Source organism: Taudactylus pleione, unplaced genomic scaffold, assembly GCF_031769625.1.
Source record: "Taudactylus pleione unplaced genomic scaffold, aTauple2 ptg000179l, whole genome shotgun sequence".
Lineage (NCBI taxonomy): Eukaryota > Metazoa > Chordata > Amphibia > Anura > Myobatrachidae > Taudactylus > Taudactylus pleione.
The window spans coordinates 36,662,153-36,684,778 of NW_028284581.1; the positions used below are offsets into that span (position 1 = coordinate 36,662,153).

General features: G+C 43.0%; 1 protein-coding gene across 2 annotated transcripts in view; it reads left to right on the forward strand.

Moving 5' to 3' along the window:
• Positions 1-22,626, forward strand: part of MIMS1 (mitochondrial inner membrane scaffold 1) — a 58,688-nt gene that overhangs the window by 32,114 nt on the left and 3,948 nt on the right. For both annotated transcript variants that reach the window (XM_088475932.1, XM_088475930.1), the window contains exon 4: positions 17,940-18,051. In XM_088475932.1, the coding sequence (XP_088332058.1) occupies positions 17,940-18,051 (112 nt within the window). The remainder of the gene's footprint in view (positions 1-17,939; positions 18,052-22,626) is intronic.

The following is a 22,626-nucleotide window of genomic DNA, read 5'->3' on the forward strand; positions in this document are numbered from 1 at the left end:
TTGTCCTCTATGGCTTCCGTAAAAAGGGTTGGCCTGCTTCAAAGCAAACTTTGGCAGCCTGGATCCGTATGGCTATTTCTGAAGCTTATCTTCATGAAGGCCTACCGGTCCCTCCTTCTCTGGCTCATTCCACTAGGTCTGTGGGTCCTTCGTGGGCAGCTCGACGTGGTGCCTCGGCAGTTCAGATCTGCAAGGCTGCTACGTGGTCCTCTGTCCATACCTTCGTGAGGTATTACAGGTTTGACATCTTCGCCTCTCAGGATGCTTCCTTCGGGCGGCGTATTCTCCTTTCTGCACAGGAGCGTCCCCACCCTTAAAGGATACTGCTTTGGGACATCCCCAAGGTATCCTGTGGATACCCTATGGACCCTGAAGTAGAAAATATGAGATATGGTAAGAACGTACCCTTGTTATCTCTATTTCTACGAAGTCCATAGGGTTCCACAGGACTCCCGACCTGTCGCACCTGTGCTGCAGATGGGCTTTGCTCTGGTCACCGGTTTTCCGTCTCCCTCTGGTGAGAATGTGATTCTTGTATGTGTCCAGATCTTTTTTCTCTCTCTTCCTTCTCCTCCTCCGGCCTATGGCTTGATAACTAACTGAGGTGCCTTGGCTCGGGGGCGGGGTATAGGAGGGGGACCCTAGTGCATCCTGGGAGGCTGAAAAGCTTAACTCTTTGGTGCCCAGCGACTAACGTCACACCTATACCCCAAGGTATCCTGTGGAACCCTATGGACTTCGTAGAAATAGAGATAACAAGGGTAAGTTCTTACCATATCTCATATTATATATATATATATATATATATATATACACACACACACACATACAGCGGGTAAAATATGTTTTGAACACACGAACATTTTCCTCAGTAAATATATTTGTAGTGGGACTATTGTAATGACATTTTCCCCAATTGTCAGCAACAACCCATGCAATCCACACATGCAAAGAAATCAAACCATAGATGTCCATAAATTAAGTTGTGTGTAATAATGTAAAATTACAAAGGAAAAAAGTATTGAACACACTTGCTGAAATTTATTTAATACTTCGTACAAAAGCCTTTGTTGGTAATGACAGCTTCAAGATGCCTCCTGTATGGAGAAACTAGTTGTATGCATTGCTCAGGTGTGATTTTGGCCCATTCTTCCACACAAACAGTCTTCAAATCTTGAAGGTTCTGTTGGCCTCTTCTATGAACTCCGATTTTTAGTTCTTTCTATATATTTTCAATTGGATTCAAGTCAGGTGATTGGCTGGGCCTTTATAGCAGCTTTATTTTCTTTCTCTAAAACCTGTTGAGAGTGTCCTAGGCTGTGTGTTTGGGATCATTGTCTGAAATGTCCACCATAGTTTCATCTTCAGCATCCTAGTAGATGGCAGCAGATTTTTATGAAGAATGTCTCTGTACATTTTTCCTTCATCCTTCCTTCAATCATATGAAGTATGCCAGTACTGTATGTTGAAAAACAGTCCCACACCATGATGTTCCCACCTCCAAACTTCACTGTTGGTATGGTGTTTCCTGTTGGTATGGTGTTTTTGATGTGATGTGCCATTTCTGCTCCAAACATGGTGTGTATTATTATGGCATCCAGAGAGTTACATTTTGGTCTCATCTGACCAGACTATGGGCCTAAGTCAGACCCGCTCGTAAGCGGGTCGATGCTTAGGCCCAGCACACGCGCAGCGGCCGCACTGCGCGAGCGCAAGCCCCGGAGCGAGAGAGAAATTCTCTCGCTCCGGAGCTCACTACAAAAGGGGCGGCTGTCGATGTTGATCGACAGCTCGCCCCGTTTCGTAGGCGTGGCGGTGGGTGGTTTCACAAACGGAGGAATCCTTCTATAACCAATGCCATTAGTATGTTTTGCAACAATAAGTTTGCGAAGGTCTTGAAAGAGCTCTTTGCTTTTACTCATCATGAGATGTTTCTTGTGTGACACCTTGGTAATGAGACACCTATTTATAGGCCATCAGTTGGGACTGAACCAGCTTATATTAATTTGCACTGAGGGTCAGGATTGCATTCTAATTACTGATAGATTTCTGCTGGTGTCTTGGCTTTCCATGCCTTTATGCACCTCCCTTTCTTCATGTTTTCAATACTTTTTCCCTGTGTCATTTCACATTATTACACATAATTTATGGACATCTATGATTTGATTTCTTTGCATGTGTGGATTGCATGGGTTGTTGCTGACATTTGGTGAAAATTTCATTACAATAGCCCCATTACAAATATATTTACTGAGGAATATGTTCATGTGTTCAATACTTATTTTACCAGCTGTGTGTGTGTGTGTATTAATACTCTCTATTAACTTGTTTGTTTATTAATACTTTATTAATTGGGGGGTTGTATTTATTGATTAAGATGTTTCAACAAGTGAAATTTGAATAGTCACACTCCAGAATTTGTACCTATAGATCCAGGGTCATTTGAGGAATAAACTATATAGTTATCACCAGCAACAACATTAAGTGAAAGTAGGGATGCAGGTGAGGCATATAGTAATATCAATTCATAGTACACTGAAGTAAGCAGATTAGTATAAAATCAAGAAGGTCACCTGACCTCCAGTATACAAAATACCAAATAATGTAGATCACAAAAGTGCTTCATAGTCTATGTTCTCAGAGATATACAAGTATATCCATTAATATACAGACAGTCGTTGTCATATCTACGAGTCAATGGGGATGAAATTAAATCCATGGAAACAATCCAAATAGATTGTAGTGGAGAAGTGTAAAGGGAAAAGAGGCAGAATAGTATAATATTGTGACTCATATTTGTTATGGTAATTCAATGGCTGTATTAATATATAGAATGCAGTGGCAGGACCATGGGCACTTTAAGTTTACTGGTAAAAATCTCAAGCGCCTCCCCCTCTATCAGTGGCGTAACTTCATCCCAGGTGCCCGGAGGCAAGATAAATGTCGGTGGCCCCCCCCCCCCTCCAAACTAAAATGTACCACCCTCCAGCACCTATGCCAGCCCCAGCTGCCGCCCTTATGCGGTTCCTTTTATATAATGCCCCCAGTAGTGGTCCACCTATGTAGTGCTCCCCAGTAATGGTCCCCCTATGCAGTACATTCCAGTAATGAGCCCCCGGTAGTTGGCCCTAGTAGTGAGGCCCCTTGTAGTTGCCCCCAGTAGTGAGGCCCCTTGTAGTTGCCCCCAGTAGTGAGGCCCTTTGTAGTTGCCCCCAGTAGTGAGGCCCCTTGTAGTTGCCCCCAGTAGTGAGGCCCCTTGTAGTTGCCCCCAGTAGTGAGGCCCCTTGTAGTTGCCCCCAGTAGTGAGGCCCCTTGTAGTTGCCCCCAGTAGTGAGGCCCCTTGTAGTTGCCCCCAGTAGTGAGGCCCCTTGTAGTTGCCCCCAGTAGTGAGGCCCCTTGTAGTTGCCCCCAGTAGTGAGGCCCCTTGTAGTTGCCCCCAGTAGTGAGGCCCCTTGTAGTTGCCCCCAGTAGTGAGGCCCCTTGTAGTTGCCCCCAGTAGTGAGGCCCCTTGTAGTTGCCCCCAGTAGTGAGGCCCCTTGTAGTTGCCCCCAGTAGTGAGGCCCCTTGTAGTTGCCCCCAGTAGTGAGGCCCCTTGTAGTTGCCCCCAGTAGTGAGGCCCCTTGTAGTTGCCCCCAGTAGTGAGGCCCCTTGTAGTTGCCCCCAGTAGTGAGGCCCCTTGTAGTTGCCCCCAGTAGTGAGGCCCCTTGTAGTTGCCCCCAGTAGTGAGGCCCCTTGTAGTTGCCCCCAGTAGTGAGGCCCCTTGTAGTTGCCCCCAGTAGTGAGGCCCCTTGTAGTTGCCCCCAGTAGTGAGGCCCCTTGTAGTTGCCCCCAGTAGTGAGGCCCCTTGTAGTTGCCCCCAGTAGTGAGGCCCCTTGTAGTTGCCCCCAGTAGTGAGGCCCCTTGTAGTTGCCCCCAGTAGTGAGGCCCCTTGTAGTTGCCCCCAGTAGTGAGGCCCCTTGTAGTTGCCCCCAGTAGTGAGGCCCCTTGTAGTTGCCCCCAGTAGTGAGGCCCCTTGTAGTTGCCCCCAGTAGTGAGGCCCCTTGTAGTTGCCCCCAGTAGTGAGGCCCCTTGTAGTTGCCCCCAGTAGTGAGGCCCCTTGTAGTTGCCCCCAGTAGTGAGGCCCCTTGTAGTTGCCCCCAGTAGTGAGCGCCCCTGTAGTTGCCCCCAGTAGTGAGCGCCCCTGTAGTTGCCCCCAGTAGTGAGCGCCCCTGTAGTTGCCCCCAGTAGTGAGCGCCCCTGTAGTTGCCCCCAGTAGTGAGCGCCCCTGTAGTTGCCCCCAGTAGTGAGCGCCCCTGTAGTTGCCCCCAGTAGTGAGCGCCCCTGTAGTTGCCCCCAGTAGTGAGCGCCCCTGTAGTTGCCCCCAGTAGTGAGCGCCCCTGTAGTTGCCCCCAGTAGTGAGGCCCCTGTAGTTGCCCCCAGTAGTGAGGCCCCTGTAGTTGCCCCCAGTAGTGAGGCCCTTCTCCATGCAGCGGCGCTCCTTCTCCATGCAGCTCCCGGGGACAATGGAGCCAGGTGCCCCCTTCAGGGCTGACGCCCGGCGGCAAATGACTCCATTGTCTCTGGGAGTTCCGCCACTGCCCTCTACACCCTTATAGGCTGCCTGTTACCTTTTAGTATGTGTCTTCACATACAGAACTTCAGAGGATAGAACCAGGAGAATAGAATGAAGGGGAGAGAAAAGCAACATTCTTGGCTAGGATAATGGTGATAGAAGAAATGTCCCCCAATGGCCGGAGGGAAACGCATTTAATGTAAATACTAAAATGCTATTTCTCTAGCATCAAATTTGGGGGACGCTGGATGCCACCGGGATGTCCCATAGCTGTTCCTAATTTACATTCGCAACATGTAAAACTGGCATCTGTGGATGCAGACATATTCTGTAGAATGTTGTGAAGCTGTGTGCTAAGGACCAGATGGCGGCCTTACACACATGCTCAGCAGAAGCCCTGTACTGTGCCACCCACCTCTGATCAGGTGGAATGCTACCTCTTAAAGTCAGGTGCATAAATATTGGGACATTGACAGAATTTTCATATTTTGGCCTCTATTCACCACCACAATGGCTTTGAAATGAAACAAACAAGATGTGCTTTAACTGCAGACTTTCAGATTTAATTTGAGTGTAATTACATCCAAATCAGGTGAACGGTGTAGGAATTACAACGGTTTCTATATGTGCCACCCACTTTTTAAGGGGCCAAAAGTAATGGGACTATCAACTCAAAAGCTATTTCAGGGACAGGTGTGGGCTATTCCCTCGTTATTTCATTAGAAATTGAGCAGGTAAAAGGTCTGGAGTTTGCATTTGGAATCAGTTGCTGTCGACTCTCAATATGAGATCCAAAGAGATGTCACTATCAGTGAAACAACACATCATTAGGCTGAAAAATCAAAACAAACCCATCAGAAAGATAGCAAAAACATTAGGTGTGGCCAAATCAACTGTTTGGAACATTCTTTAAAAGAAAGAATGCACCGGAGTCTGCAGTTAAAGCACATCTTGTTTGTTTCATTTCAAAGCCATTGTGGTGGTGAATAGAGGCCAAAATATGAAAATTCTGTCAATGTCCCAATATTTATGCACCTGACTGTATGTACAGAAATGGCCATTCCTGCCTTAAGGTGAGCCTGGTGAATTACCAAAGTAATCTACCTGGCAATGGTCTGTTTGGAAAGTTTCCAGTCTCTTTTTTTGTGGACAAACATGTCCAAGCATCCTGCGCAAGACTTAGGTCCTCTGGACATAGATTATCAATGCCCTTACACAGTCCATATATCAAAAACAGCATCTCTCTTCTGAAGACCAATCCCAGTCTGATACAGAAACTTAAAGACCAATTTTGGCTTAGTGAAAAGTTTAGATTTCAGAATAGAAGATAAGAAAATGAGACCTACAAGACAGAGAAACCCTTCTAGCTGTGGCAGGAAGACCGTTTTCCAGGTAAGGAGTTTCTATTCCACTGACTCCATTTGTTCACAAGATGATGCTGCAAAGCAGTCGGTACCAGCTGTTGAAGAATGTAAGGAGGCCACACGTGCAACACGCCCTGTAAGAAGGGTCTGCAACATAGCCAGTTTTCTCTGGAAGCAAAACGAGAGGTCTGAGACCTGAACTTTCGAAGAGCTGATTTTTAAATACCCATCCAGAACATCCTGCAGAAACCTTAGATGAAACCGCACTATTAAGCTGTACAGTAAGAAACCCCTTTGTTTCTTACCAGGTTATGTATATATTTTTTGGTTTGTTTTTTGAAAACCTTTGTAAGTCTTGTCTGAAACAGGTTTTTCGAATGAGCTGAACCACAATATCAAAAAAAACCTTTAGCTCTAAATATCTTGCCTTCAACAGCCATGCCAAGGTAAACTGATGATGAAAGGGGCCCTGGCTTGAGAAATCATGTCTTAAAGGCAGGCGCTACACTACCATGTTAGGAATGCTAGACATGTTCAAAAAGTACTAAGACCTCCCAGGCAAGTCAGTGCTGCAAAAATCACCCAACTGCCCTCATTATTTAATTTTTATTTTTAAGCATCTTCTGAAGACTTTGGTTCGATTCAAGCCAGGGCTGTATCTGTGTGTAGTTTGTATGTTCTCTTAGTGTTTGCATGGGTTTTCCCCAGGTGTTCAGGTTTCTTCCCACAATCTAAAGACATACTGGTAGGTACAAAAAATAAAGATTGTGAGCTCCATTGGAGCAAGGGCTTATGTGAATGTCTAAATTATAGTCCTACTGTCAATGGATAAAAAGAAAATAAATGAGACATTGTGTGAAAGAAATAGAAACCTTTTATTTTAAAGAAGAACAGATCTGCCTTTGTATGTCTATGAAGCTACCGTAGCTGGTCTGGCCACTAAGCATTTTTGAGTGACATTTGAAGCAGGCAAACATTTAACTCGCTGTTGCTCAAACTTTTAGCCCTGGAAGTACTTCACTTCCAAGACATAGAAAAATTGAGGGAAGAAACTGATAGGACAGCTGAAGCTGCACAAAACTGGATAATGTGGGGCTACAGAATTCACAGGCCAGAGACAGGGAAGAGCCAACAGAATATCCAGCACCCCAATACACCTCTCCACTACTTACCTGCAGAATGTGAGGAGGAGAAGGAGCTACTACTGCTGGCCACTCCCACAACATTTCTACTCTGTTCATTTTGGTGGGCTTGCCAAGTGGGAAACCACACTAAGGAGGAAGTCCCAAAGGCATAATACCTCACTCCTAGGGACCAGCACATCCCCACCCCAGGATGTCGTCCGTCCACAGGACAGCTAACTTAGCCATACTGTAACTTCAGTTTCGCTCCCCCCTCTGATCAGGGAGCCACTAATCTGGCTGCCGCATCTTCGGTACGCAGTGTGATGCCTGTCTCAGCCATATGTTTGTATTAGGCATGGGTATCCCAGTCACTACCTGCAGCAGCAGTAACAATGGCCCCCTTCCCCCCACCCATCCCCAAGAGGAGTTCCTGATAGGAAAGTGGAGGAGATTCTATTTTTTACTGGCACATTTAACGTGGCCAAACTCCTATATGTGCACTCTATCATATCATCATATCCAACCAGTGTCCCCAGGTTGAATGCTAGTGAAAGAATTGCTCATCTTTTTATATAAATTACATTCTCATTTTCACCATATAGAGAAAGAAAAATTCAAAATAGTGTAGTATTGTTACACATACATTAGTATACTATGTGTAATTATACAAGTTTATTTGGAATGGGTATGTAATACCGTGGGTCGGGATGCCTTCTGTCAAAATACCGACACCGGCAACCCGAAGGTCGGTAGAGTCGGGTAAGTCTACTTACCCTCCCCCTAACCCTCCCTTCTTGTAGCCTAACCCCAACCCTACCCACCCCGCACTCTAACTGTACCCATTAGTGCCTAAACCTGCCTCCCCCTTCGTGCCTAACACTCCCCCTTCGTGCCGGACCCAGTGGTCCTAACTCCCCCCTCTAGGGGTGCCTAACCCTAAGCTCCCCACCCCAAAAGCTAACACCCCTCCCCCACAGCTAAAAGCTAAGGCAACCCCCGACGTACCTCTTTTGGGCTGGCGTCTGTCTGTATTCCGGTGTTGAGATTAAGATAGGCAAGGCAGGGGCGTGTCTATAATGGGTGCAGTATGTGCAATGCACACGGGGCCCCTGGTCCTATACTAGCACACCCCGCACCCATATTATCTAAAACTTACCTCTCCAAGGTCCCGCGTGGGGTTGTCTCAGCCCTGCACAAAATGCTGGAAAATGGCCGCCGTGGCCATTTTTCTGGTGTTTTGCGCATGCATAGTGAGGAAATCACTGGGAAAATGGTGGCCATGCCACTTCCCTGTCAATCTGCACTAGCGCAGTAGACTCTGGGCACACCCTAGTGCCCAGAGTCTACTGATGCTGCGGTGGCCGGCCAGCCGCGTCAGTCAGCTGCCGGCCGCCGGGGAGAGAGGAGAGGGGGCTCTGGACGGGGAATGCACATGGCCCCTCCCCTCTCTTAAGACGCCCCTGTTTCAACGCCTATCTTAAGTTCCCATGTCAAGCTTCCACCGTTGGGATTCAGAACAGCGTCCTGCCGTCCGCCTGTCTGCCAACTACAGCCCATTTATTCCATATCAGAGACATTCATATAATAAAAGATAAATAGCCTATAAAAATTGTACTTGCATATAAAATATAAAAGGTATTGAATATACAGTAGTAAGCTGCTTCCAAAGCTTTACTTTCTATGCATCTTGCATCAAAATTGTGAAGATGTTAATCAATGTCTTCCCCAGTGTATGAGCCTCACCAGACAGTAGGTGGCAATAAAGCCTGAAAGATTGTGATGTTAAGCCTGAGATTCCAATGCAAGCTTCTACGGTAGAACTGCATGGGGACCTTCCACCAACCAGGCATGTGCTGCCAATGTATTTCAATTGAATGTCTTCTTCAGGGCATTGTATGCCATTCTAAGATCTCTTGAGGGGGTCGTTGCTTCCCTTCATAGCTATATACTTATATGTGATATGAAAGGTTTTATACACACAATATAAAGCAGCAAAGGGATGATTGTGTTTTTTTTATCTAGGAACTAGTCTTAGATTGGGCAGTGACTGTTTAAATACTGGCGGTAGTCCCTTCCCACTACCCTGAAACAGACATTCAGTCCAAACCCCTGGTGGGTGCAAGGGCTCCTGCAGTTCAGCTATGAGGATTTTCCTGGGCTTACCATCACTATTTTCCATGCTTTATTGCCACATTGTCTGGTGACAGACACGTACACAATACAGATAGCATGACAGATGCATAACAATGTAATCCCTAGAAGTCATGTTCATACTTAATTCTACACTTGGAAGGTCTTTTATGTTCTAGTACAATTATGTATTTATCGTATATTATTCAAGATCACACTATTTTGGACTTACTTCCTCTATACACCTATGAGAAAACTGACCACTCTGTATAGAAGATACATTGAAGGCTTTCCAGATATCAAATTAATTACTTCTTTGTGATTGAAACATCATCTTATCTGTGATTCTAACAATGTGAGTGTAATTACTGTAGTGTACTAATTTATGTCTGACACTATTACACTATTATGGATTTCTCTTTTATATCGTGGACCTGAGAACAATGGACATTGTATGCATAGACGCTTTATGGTGTATTTAAGGGTTCCTTATAACCTATGCATAACTATCTCCACAATCCAAGAGCTACACAGTACCATATAACATTATTTTCTTTAATCTCTGTCTCCCATATATCATACATTCAGTTGGCGTCTGCTCATAGTGTTTATTGAAAGATAAACCATGTGAGTGTTTATTATGAAATCTCCATACAAAATACAAGTAACAACTTTATACTGTTTCATTTATTTTTCCCTTTTATACAGGTCTCCACCTCAATCATGTCTCCATGATTGAATTTCATTCTTATTGCCAGGATAACAAATATATTTTTGGTATAGTTGCTGACCTAAACCGTGTGCGTGTATGTATGCATGTGTACATACAGTGTGTGTGTGTACTGTACATATAATATATATACTGTACGTGTGTGTATATATGTATGTGTGTATATATGTATATATATATATATATACACACATACATACACACATGTACAGTATATATATATTGTGTGTGTATATATATATATATATATATATATATATATATATATATATATATATCTTACAGTACTGTGCAAAAGTTTTAGGCAGGTGTGGAAAAAAAAATGCTGCAAAGCAATAATGCTTTCAAAAATGGAAGTGTTAATAGTTTAGTTTTTATCAATTAACAAAATACAAAGTGAATAAACAGAAGATAAATCTAAATCAAATCAATATTTGGTCAATTCTTCTAGGTACACTTGCACACAATTTTTGAAAGAACTCGGCAGGGAGGTTATTCCAAACATCTTGGAGAACGAACCACAGATCTTCTGTGGCTGTAGGCTTGCTCAAATCCTTCTGTCTCTTCATGTAATCCCAGACAGACTCCATGATGTTGAGATCAGGGCTCTGTGGGGACTATATCATCACTACCAGGACTCCTCCTCCTTCTTCTTTACATTGGTTTAATAACATTGGCTGTATACTTGGGGTCGTTGTCCTGTTGCAGAATAAATTTGTAGCCTATCAGATGCCTCCATTATGGTATTGCATGTCATTTAAGTACCTGCCTGTATTTCTCAGCATTGAGGACACCATTAAACCTGACCAAATCTCCAACTCTATTTGCTGAAATGCAGCCAAGCTTGCAAGAAACCTCCCATATTTTGACTGATGAAGGGTCAAAATTTCAAAGTGATATGTGGATTAGGCACTGAGATGGGAATTTGTTTACACATACAACTCACACTAAACACGGAGCATCAGGAGTGGCATTTCCGAGCAATTTTTCAAAACTTTGACCCCATATATCTCAAAAACTATGAGGCCTAGAGAAGAAAAAATGTACATGGGTTTGTAGCTATGTGGTAGTATCATGTGTACAAGTTTCCTGAAAATCTGAGTTGGTGGGTGTCATAATGACCCATATATGTAGGTGTCTATATAATATATGTATATTTATTTTATTTATTTATTAACAGTTTCTTATATAGCGCAGCATATTCCGTTGCGCTTTACAATTGTAGGCATTAATAGAACAAAACTGGATAATAACAGCTTACAGCATATGTGTGTGTATATATACAGTATATATTTTTTTTATATATATATATATATATATATATATATATATATATATGTCTGTAAGTCTGTAGTGGATAATAGCGTCTGGTGCCCTCCAAATTATCTCTCCTTGCGGTGAAAGGTTCATGTAAACCTCAAGAGGGTGACACTTGGGACAACTTTAAATAATGACTCTAGACCCTGCTGTGGGGTTCCAGAGTCTATATTTAAAGTCTTCCAGAGTGACACCTTCTTGAGTTTTACATGGTGACATGATTGTAGTGGAGACCTGTATAAAAGGGAAATATTCACCAGTAATATATTTTGAGGCCATCTCCTATATTTATTACATATTAAATTCCTGGATTTTTTGGCCAGTGTACAGTAGCCCTTATAGCAGCCCTGTATCAATTTATGTATCACTAGGTAGTTTTTGCTTTTTATCGGCTCCATACTACAAATTTAATTAGAAACTTCTTGAGCATCTTTTAGACTTTTAGGTACTTATACCGGCTGTGACGATCAGATGCGCTCAACCCACAATAGTTATAGTACAGCAACATTGCATATTTATCCTGCGCACCTCTAAGGGGTGGCAGACAAATCTGTGATGATGGTGGCAACTAGGTGTCAGAGAAATGGTTGATATGGGTGCACCTTCCAGCCATCAATGCTAATTGAGTTGCCCTTTTAGTGTTGTCACTAACACACTTTAGTTACTGAAGCAACAAATTATACTGTGTACAACCTAGTCTATGGGGGAGAGAGAGATAATGTACCAACCAATCAGCTCCTGTCATTTTTCAAACGCAACCTGTAAAATGACAGGAGCTGGTTGGTTGGTACTTTATGTCTCTCCAAGGCTTAGTACATCTCCCCCTAAGTCCTTAAAAGCAGTAACTGCAATTACAGGATAGTATTGTAAAATTCAGATAAGAAACCTAAAAAATATGACCCTAATTACAACGAAAAAACACTTGACACAAATAATTGTCTTATAAAAACAGAAACCTAGATTAGTAATGGGTGTTTAGTAGCTGAAAATTGTTAGATTTTCATATGACAATACCTCATACCTCCTTATTAGTGAAGAATCACTGAACAGAGTAATAAGTGAGATGTAACGTGGCAGGTGTCCAGGTGCTTCCCAGCACTACTTGTGGCTATGACGTTAGAGCATAGAGCGCTTGCAGTAGAGGCCTCACAGTGTACTGTGCAGAGCTATTATGGATACTTGTATTAGATTTTAATGCTTTTCTGCATAAATATTCTATTTCCCAAGGCTGCACAACTTGAGGACCAACAAGGAACATTTATTAATTCTGTGTCACAGAGGCTAACTGTCAGCTTGATTACATTTGTAATTGCTTTAACACATCAGAAAACATCTAATCACTCAGCAGCCCTCAAAGCCTGGACTTGTACAAGCCTGAGAGATATAGAATCCAGTTATGGCTTTACATTGATTTGCTATGGAAATGCCAAGTAATTAGTATTGTAATTTTTAAAGCAGAATGATCACATATATCACTAGTGATCCAGCAATGGTGATGTGCAGAGGAGAACTTCATCTGTTACTACTACACAGCTAGTGACCTAAAATAAAGTAGGAAAAATGTTAAATAAATGATAGCCAAGCCCACAAAAGAGGAACCAGACCCATCGTTTTGTTTGCCCCATCTTCTGTTACTGTCACCCTAAGCACTATTGCAAAAATGTTTATTTACACCCACGTCTAGTTGAAGCTAATATCTTGCATAACATAACCTGTAAAATATGTGCCCATGGTGTTTGCCCTATTTGTCAAAGCTTAAAATGCACACTGTCGGGAGGCCAAATTGAAGTTTCACTTGTGTAAAGGTAGATTTAGGAAGATTTGGGAAAAACTGTTTTGTTTTGTCTATTTTGTAAAATACCAATACAATATAAAAATATATTATATGCTCGTGCTACAGTCATCCTAGGAAAAGTGACTAGTACTGCACTATACTCCGTAAGCACAATAATTGCCTAGCAAAACCTTAAGCTAGCCAAACATAACCATTTATTAGCCATTTGTTCATTTTATACCAGCTTAGCCCACAAGCTTTGTACGTATGGGCCCAAGGCCACCAACTCTGAGGGGTGGATTTACTCATTTTTACTATCTAACTTCGATGAAAAGCCATCAACATCAATGTTATGCTAAGTCACACATGTACTAATGGTCAGTTTGTGATTTGTTTTTGTTTTTTTTTAGATTTAGTAAAGGTGTGATTTAGCCCCAGAGATACACAACATCGATGTTTAAATCAATTAAAATCGACCTTTAGAAAATATACCCCTATGTGTTTAATTAGATAGATAGATAGATAGATAGATAGATAGATAGATAGATAGATAGATAGATAGATAGATAGATAGATATAGTTTGGTTTCAATGTGTTTTGTTATCTTTGTGATCATTTTGTGAAACTGTCCCATAAGTGTAGCTAGCACAGTTAACAATAAATAATGAAAATAAACTACCATAAATCGCCAAACATAAGTAAGGTTGTATTTCGTATAAGTAGATTCCTTTCCCCGTTAACAAACTGCATTGAAAATGGCTTCATTGATGATAAAATGTGTCTGTCCCGCTGACAGTGTGTAGCTTGTGGTTTTGTTTCCACACCTGTTTCTGTTTTGGAAAACAATTTCCTGTGTGTAATGCACGTCAATGGCAGACTGTATACACATACCCAGCCTACAGCTGGAAAGCTAAGCACTTGACATCAGCGAATATTCTAGTACAAGTGTTTGTTTTAGTTACCCTCTACCAGCTGGCATTATTGCCCTTTCTAGCAGCTACTGATCCCAAATGTCAATCTAAACTTAGCGTACTCCTTTGCATTATATGTTCCAAGCTATTAAAGTATTAGGTCTTTGACCCAGACAGCAGAATGTGTTGTGTTCTGACATTTTATACTGATTGAATCACACTTTATGCTTTTTTCAATTCTTAGGGTTCAACTTTATCTCCATTAATACGTCCAACGATGAAACTGACACTTACATAAACTTAGCAATACAAGATTTTTGTTATAATGTATGTAAATGGTTTTATTCCTCTGTGCACTTAACCATTAATGACCACGCTCTCTGTTTTCCACTACTTTGAATTGTCTGACTAACTGATATACATTATGGGCCTGATTCTGATTTGGAATTAAAGCAAAAAACGTCAGGTAACTGTGCACCTGGACAACCCATGTTGAAATGCAAGGGGTGCAAATACATTTGATAAGTTTGCAGGGCCATAACAGGCCTCAAATGTACCCAGCGCTGGCCCTGCCCCTTTTGCAGTTGCACAAAGGGGACAGGGCCAATAGCACTGGTAACTGCAGTGCTGACTGAGCATCCTGGTCGGCTGCACAGACTGCAGTGTGCCAGTCTGGAGCGTCCACGAGCACTGCACAAGCGATCCTGGCTGCAGGGTGCCACCCTGCTTGCCAGAAGCAAGGTTAGAGGACAGCCCTTGTGCTCTGTGCGGCAGCAATGGTTGCACACCCCTAGTTTCAGGCAGCACTGGTCGCACACCCCTAGTTACAGGCAGCACTGGTCGCACACCCCTAGTTACAGGCAGCACTGGTCGCACACCCCTAGTTACAGGCAGCACTGGTCGCACACCCCTAGTTACAGGCAGCACTGGTCGCACACCCCTAGTTACAGGCAGCACTGGTCGCACACCCCTAGTTACAGGCAGCACTGGTCGCACACCCCTAGTTACAGGCAGCACTGGTCGCACACCCCTAGTTACAGGCAGCACTGGTCGCACACCCCTAGTTACAGGCAGCACTGGTCGCACACCCCTAGTTACAGGCAGCACTGGTCGCACACCCCTAGTTACAGGCAGCACTGGTCGCACACCCCTAGTTACAGGCAGCACTGGTCGCACACCCCTAGTTACAGGCAGCACTGGTCGCACACCCCTAGTTACAGGCAGCACCGGTCGCACACCCCTCATTACTGGCAGCACCGGTCGCACACCCCTAGTTACAGGCAGCACCGGTCGCACATCCCTAGTTACAGGCAGCACCGGTCGCACATCCCTAGTTACAGGCAAATATGGTTATCGTTTAAATCGATAATTTTTAGGACTCTACAAACTCACCAATGACCTGCAATGCGCAGGCACGTATGGTCGATATCGACCATCGTCCGTACATGCAGGTTAACTTGCTCGATATAGAGCAATTTACTATAGGGAATCACGGGTAGTTATAGTCGTTGGTAGGTACATGGTGTGCTGGATGATCGATATCGATCATCCAGGACACCCAGGAGATCGAACAATGATATCATTGTCGATCGTCCAGTGTGTACACACCATTAGTGCTGGGCTCATTCCAGGCTCCATCGATCTGGTAACATAATTTCTCATAGGGATTTGTGTTTCATAGAAAATGATACATATCAGAATATGTGCCCTATTTGGTAGCAGATAATATTAAAATGGTAACAATTGTTTGGGCTTTGCTATGAGGAGAGGAACGTTTTAAGATCAAATGTAACAAAGTTTCTGATTTAAAAAGGTCATTATGTTTAGTGTTGCAATTCTATTCTTCTGGTGAGATTACACTGAGAAATAATTATTTTCAAAGCCAGTTTTCTTTATTGCTGCTTGTTACAAGGTTTAATGTTTTGTCAAAAAATAACTTATATATGATAAATTAGTTGACTTCTTAATTATCCCAGTTTTATTGACAAATATATTTTAATGGATTGGATTAAACGGGATGTAGTTTGCTCTCAATACTGACATCGGAGTCCCGACAAGGGATTTAAGGGTTGAAATACAGACGCCTATCTTCATCCCAACGCCGAAATTGCGCCAGCCCAAACGAGGTAAGCCCAGGGCGCCCTTAGCGTTAGCTGCGGGGGGAAGGGAGGGTTAGGTTTAGGGAGTGTAGCGGGGTTAGCATTAGGTTTTGGGGTGGGGGGGGAGTTAGGGTCAGGCACCCTTAGGGGGGAGGATTAGGGTCATGCACCACTGGGGGGGGAGGGTTAGGTTTAAGCACTAACGGAAAGAGTTACGGTGCGGGGTGGGGTAGGTTAGGGTTAGGCTACAAAAACGGAGGGTTAGGGGGGGAAGGGGGGAGGGTAAGTAAACTTACCTGGCCATCGGGATGCCACTGTCTGTATTCTGACAGGAGGCATCCCGGCTGCCAGCATTACATACCCATTCCGCATTATGCTAATTGACTGTTTGTGCAGTTGTCAAAAGTTGGTTGTGAACTGTCCTCGTATGTTCCATAAAAATATATTGCACTGGAAAAAAATAAAGCACAGGACCCACAAAAGACAAAAGGAATCTGAATAAGGTAACCTGGTTTGTGCAGTACTATGAGAACCTAGACGTACAATGCTCTGTCTCTGGAATTTGCAAGCAGAGCTCAAACCCTGTCGACATTTTAACCCAGTTGGGATTCTAACCGCCGGGATCCAGTACCCACCCCGGGCCAAAGCTGGCTTTTCCTGCACAGCAGATGTTATTCTCTTTGGGCCTGATTCAGAGATGTAATGCTATTGCAGCTGCGATTTTGAATGGAACGCAGGTGCGAAAATATGCTAATATTTCCAAAGCTTACCCGAGCATAGGGACGCCCACTGCTGCCTTCTTATATTCATCCGATGACGTTCAATAGTGTAACCATCGGTAACATATACGCAGATCAAGCAGCCACACAGCATGTGAGTCAAGTCTGACCTGCCTGAAACACTGCACCTCTCCTGACACGCTGAGCGCTCTGCCAAGGAGATTGCAATAGCTTATTTATGCATGCGTATGAAAAGGCTATTAAACAGTCAGACACGTCTGTGTTTGCCCAACTAACCCGTTACCTCCCATAAATGCTGACTACCTATCACTCTATTTGCAAATTAATCCTCTCTGTAATCGCAAAACAATCGCTGTGTGTGCGCAGTATGGCTTACACGCATGCGCAATGGCAAACAATTTGCATAAATATCGGCATTGCATAGATCTCTGAATCATGCCCTTTCTATCTCCACTGTAAACTTCTCATATTCAATAAAAGTATGAAACGTTTACATGTAGCTTTGTGACAATATGCAACCAATGTTAAGGTGCACATCCACATGCCGACCAAGGAAAGACAGTACGATTACGACATCGTAATCCTACCGTCGTTCACCATCCCCTGCAGTGCCTATACTGAATGATTAGTCGTTCAGTGCAGGCACCCTCTATCATCCCTGAATATGGTCAATCTGTCGTTATCGACAAATTGACCGGCATGTTCGGGTGATGATGTCGGAGACGACCAGCGGGAGCGCGCATCAATGGTCGTTTCCAACATTATAGTGCACGATTTAATGAGCAATTGCGCGGTTACGCTGTCGTAATCGTACAATCGCTCTTTAATATCGCCTAGCGTATGTGCCCCTTTACAATGTGTCATTTTATCTGATTAATCTGCATGGGAAAAGCTTTAGCTATCTTTAGGTTTACAGTTGCATAAAACATCCAGGAGAGGGCGCACTATGACTAGAAATGCTGCAGGAATGTGAACTACATTTTGTCATCAGGACTTGATCATTATGTAGTAAATGCTTTGACAATATTATGATGTTATAGTTTTTAGTGGGGGGGGAGACTGTATCAGCACTGATTTGTCAAAATAAATTTTTTAGAACAGATTCTTAGTGTATTGTTACATTACAGTATAAATTCATAATAATCTATATTGCATGAATAATAAAACCTGTCTTTCAGTGTTGTGTTTTTACCCACAGAGGAGTAAATGTGGTTCCTTTCCTGGAGCTCATTGGCTTGCCGGAAAGTATAGTGAACATTCTGAAGAATTCTCAGAGTGGGAATGTAATCACAGCCTACGCCATGTATAAGGTAACAGAACAGAATTATTGTACTGTGTTTGCATAGACTTCTAATTTATCTCTAAAATACTTCATACAGATAGAAGATGCTCCATCAAGATCAGTAAAACAAGAAAAACACATACAGTGCAGCTCCCGTAGCTTTTACTGCTGTACCTGCAATGATGTGCCTACTGCATGTAAATGGTGTATTGAATTGGATGTACTAAACTCATAGGCCCTGCCCACTTGCATGACATCACTGAATTAAAAGAAGAAAAAAAAACCTTGATGTATGATGGAATGTGTAACACAAATCCGAACACTTCTAGATATACAGACCACCTTCAATCACTGGCTTACTTGTTTGTGACCTGTATTCATTCACTTGCACAATCAAAGTTGGGATTAATGCTAACTTGCCATCAATTATCTCAGTATGCCCTTCAGTCATTCTGTGCTGCGGCCAGTACATACTAAATCCCCTTTTTGTAGTGATATATTTCGATAACAAAGCCACATTATTGCCTGCTCATTATAACACTGGCAAGTTTGACAGCCCTGTGCTGGAGGAGTCATGGTGATGAGAGTTGGGGCTGGTGGGGGTGTAGTAAGTGATCTTTCTTCATTGTCTTTTTATCCTTACAAATATTTGACATTGACACATGCTGCTTTTAGTGAAATCGCCTCTGATTGCATCATCTACGACGAGAGCACTCCAGCATGTCTGACTTTGGAGAACTCTATAGTTACTATAAGTGGCTATAGATTTGCTTTGTAGAGGTATAAAACATTAACCCTTATCATGTTTCACATGCATTAACCATTCCATGTTAATTTTACTTTCTGTGAGTTAAACTTTCGAGCTAGAGTTCTTTATCTGTGGGAGAAAAGAACATCCTCCTGCCATGTAATGACTGACACCTGTGTGCAGTCTATGGGGGATCTGCCTCCCTTTAAATACATTCAGGAAATCATTCGGAACTGTACAGATTTGAAATCAAATGAAGCAGCTTCAAATTGCAGTCCCTACATATCTACACTGTAAACACTTTCTTATGTGTCTTCCTATGAAACACAAATACATAAAGCCTGGGACGTTTCCACCACTGTATTACGTTACTACTCTGCACTTGTAATCTAGATTTTTGTCTGCCAAAAAAATTATCTTTTTAGTTGAGAGATTTTTTTCCCTTCAGACATATGATATAAAATTGAGATTGTAGCTGTGAATATAATATAAGGCACGTGACTAGTCTGTAGGTGTGACTATAACCTAAGGCACGTGACCAGTCTGTAGGTGTGACTATAATCTAAGGCACGTGACTAGTCTGTAGGTGTGACTATAATCTAAGGCACGTGACTAGACTGTAGGTGTGACTATAACCTAAGGCACGTGACTAGACTGTAGGTGTGACTATAATCTAACGCACGTGACCAGTCTGTAGGTGTGAGTATAATCTAGGGCACGTGACCAGTCTGTAGGTGTGACTATAATGTAATGCACGTGACCAGTCTGTAGGTGTGACTATAATCTAAGGCACTTGACCAGTCTGTAGGTGTGAATGTAATCTAGGGCATGTGACCAGTCTGTAGGTGTGACTATAATCTAAGGCACATGACCAGTCTGTAGGTGTGAGTATAATCTGGGGCACGTGACCAGTCTGTAGGTGTGACTATAATCTAAGGCACATGACCAGTCTGTAGGTGTGACTATAATCTAAGGCACATGACCAGTCTGTAGGTGTGACTATAATCTAAGGCACGTGACCAGTCTGTAGGTGAGACTATAATCTAAGGCACGTGACCAGTCTGTAGGTGTGAATATAATATAAGGCACGTGACCAGTCTGTAGGTGTGAATGTAATCTAGGGCACGTGACCAGTCTGTAGGTCTATAATCTAAGGTACGTGACCAGTCTGTAGGTCTATAATGTAAGGCACGTGACCAGTCTGTAGGTGTGACTATAATCTAAGGCACATGACCAGTCTGTAGGTGTGACTATAATCTAAGGCACGTGACCAGTCTGTAGGTGTGAATATAATATAAGGCACGTGACCAGTCTGTAGGTGTGAATGTAATCTAGGGCACGTGACCAGTCTGTAGGTCTATAATCTAAGGTACGTGACCAGTCTGTAGGTCTATAATCTAAGGCACGTGACCAGTCTGTAGGTGTGACTATAATCTAAGGCACATGACCAGTCTGTAGGTGTGACTATAATCTAAGGCACGTGACCAGTCTGTAGGTGTGACTATAATCTAAGGCACGTGACCAGTCTGTAGGTGTGAGTATAATCTGGGGCACGTGACCAGTCTGTAGGTGTGACTATAATCTAAGGCACATGACCAGTCTGTAGGTGTGACTATAATCTAAGGCACGTGACCAGTCTGTAGGTGTGACTATAATCTAAGGCACTTGACCAGTCTGTAGGTGTGAATGTAATCTAGGGCATGTGACCAGTCTGTAGGTGTGACTATAATCTAAGGCACGTGACCAGTCTGTAGGTGTGAGTATAATCTGGGGCACGTGACCAGTCTGTAGGTGTGACTATAATCTAAGGCACATGACCAGTCTGTAGGTGTGACTATAATCTAAGGCACATGACCAGTCTGTAGGTGTGACTATAATCTAAGGCACGTGACCAGTCTGTAGGTGTGACTATAATCTAAGGCACGTGACCAGTCTGTAGGTGTGAATATAATATAAGGCACGTGACCAGTCTGTAGGTGTGAATGTAATCTAGGGCACGTGACCAGTCTGTAGGTCTATAATCTAAGGTACGTGACCAGTCTGTAGGTCTATAATCTAAGGCACATGACCAGTCTGTAGGTGTGACTATAATCTAAGGCACGTGACCAGGCTGTAGGTGTGACTATAATCTAAGGCACGTGACCAGGCTGTAGGTGTGACTATAATCTAAGGCACGTGACCAGTCTGTAGGTGTGACTATAATCTAAGGCATGTGACCAGTCTGTAGATGTGAGTATAATCTAGGGCACGTGACCAGTCTGTAGATGTGAGTATAATCTAGGGCATGTGACCAGTCTGAAGATGTGAGTATAATCTAGGGCACGTGACCAGTCTGTAGGTGTGCATATAATCTAAGGCACGTGACCAGTCTGTAGGTGTGACTATAATCTAGGGTACGTGACTAGTCTGTAGGTGTGACTATAATCTGAGGCACGTGACCAGTCTGTAGGTGTGAGAATAATCTAAGGCATGTGACCAGTCTGTAGATGTGAGTATAATCTAGGGCATGTGACCAGTCTGTAGATGTGAGTATAATCTAGGGCACGTGACCAGTCTGTAGGTGTGAATATAATCTAGGGAACGTGAACAGTCTTTAGGTGTGAATATAATCTAGGGCACGTCACCAGTCTGTATGTGTGTATATAATCTAGGGATCGTGACCAGTCTGTAGGTGTGAATATAATCTAAAACTGGGTACACACCTAAAGATTTTCTGTCCAACCATCCAACTAGTTGATTGGTTGGAATGAAAATCTGGTAATGTATGGGAATAAATGATGATCAGCAATTTGGTCCTAAATGCCAGAAAACAGATGAAAATGGACGTCAGACAAGTTTGTTAAATGTTTGATCTAAACGATTTGTTCAAACAACAGTTTTTGTCCATTTTCTGGTGTTTGGGAGCAAACTGCTGATTGTCATTTACTTTCACACCTTACCAGATTTTCATTCCAACCAATCAACTAGTTGGCTGGTAGGACAGAAAATCTTTAGGTGTGTACCCAGCTTTAGGCACGTGACCAGTCCTGTAGGTGTGAATATAATCTAGGGCACGTGACCAGTCTGAAATTGAGCAGATTTTGTACTTGCTTGCAGCTGTGTTATCCACCCGTTCCAGCATGTTTCCCCCATGTCTAGACTGTTAAGCAGGCTTTTCAGCTTGTAGAAAGCTGCTTACCTTACCAGTGCTTAATATTGGTACATCCGCTCTGTGTGTACTGTGCGAAAGTAAAAGTGCTGAAAGTCATGATTAGGGTTTAATTAAAATGGCATATATGAGAGCTAACTACTTGCATGATGTGTGTTCTGTTTAATGATAACGTTACAGCTCTCTGCCTTGGGTGGTTATGGACCCCAGCATATATATATAAATAGATTCAAGGAAAAAAAGTATGTATGTTTGGGATTACTTCCTTATTTAAATAATAATACAAAAAAATAGAGAATGTAATGTCTATAATGGGTAGTCTACATATATTCAGGTATTGCTTAGAGTTCTACAATCAGCCAATGGAATTTCCCGTCAGACACTGATTTATGGCAGTAGTGTGGTCCCCATATGCAGGTGCTTTGCCTCCCACCAAGGGGTAGAGACAAGCTGGTGTTGGCCAGGGTTTGATACGTCACAGCCTGAGAGAAGTACTACATGCAGGCACACACTAAAGAAAGCCTTTCTCCATTCAGCCATTTGTAGGATTAAATTGGTAAACCACAGGGCTCTATTTAATTGCTGATAGTCATCACTCTTTATAATGCTTAGCACCACATGTTATATATGAGAAATGAAACTTTTATATGTGCCTTTTTGGGCTGTGTTCTTACGTGGGGGTATATAGAGGAAACACGGTCTCATGT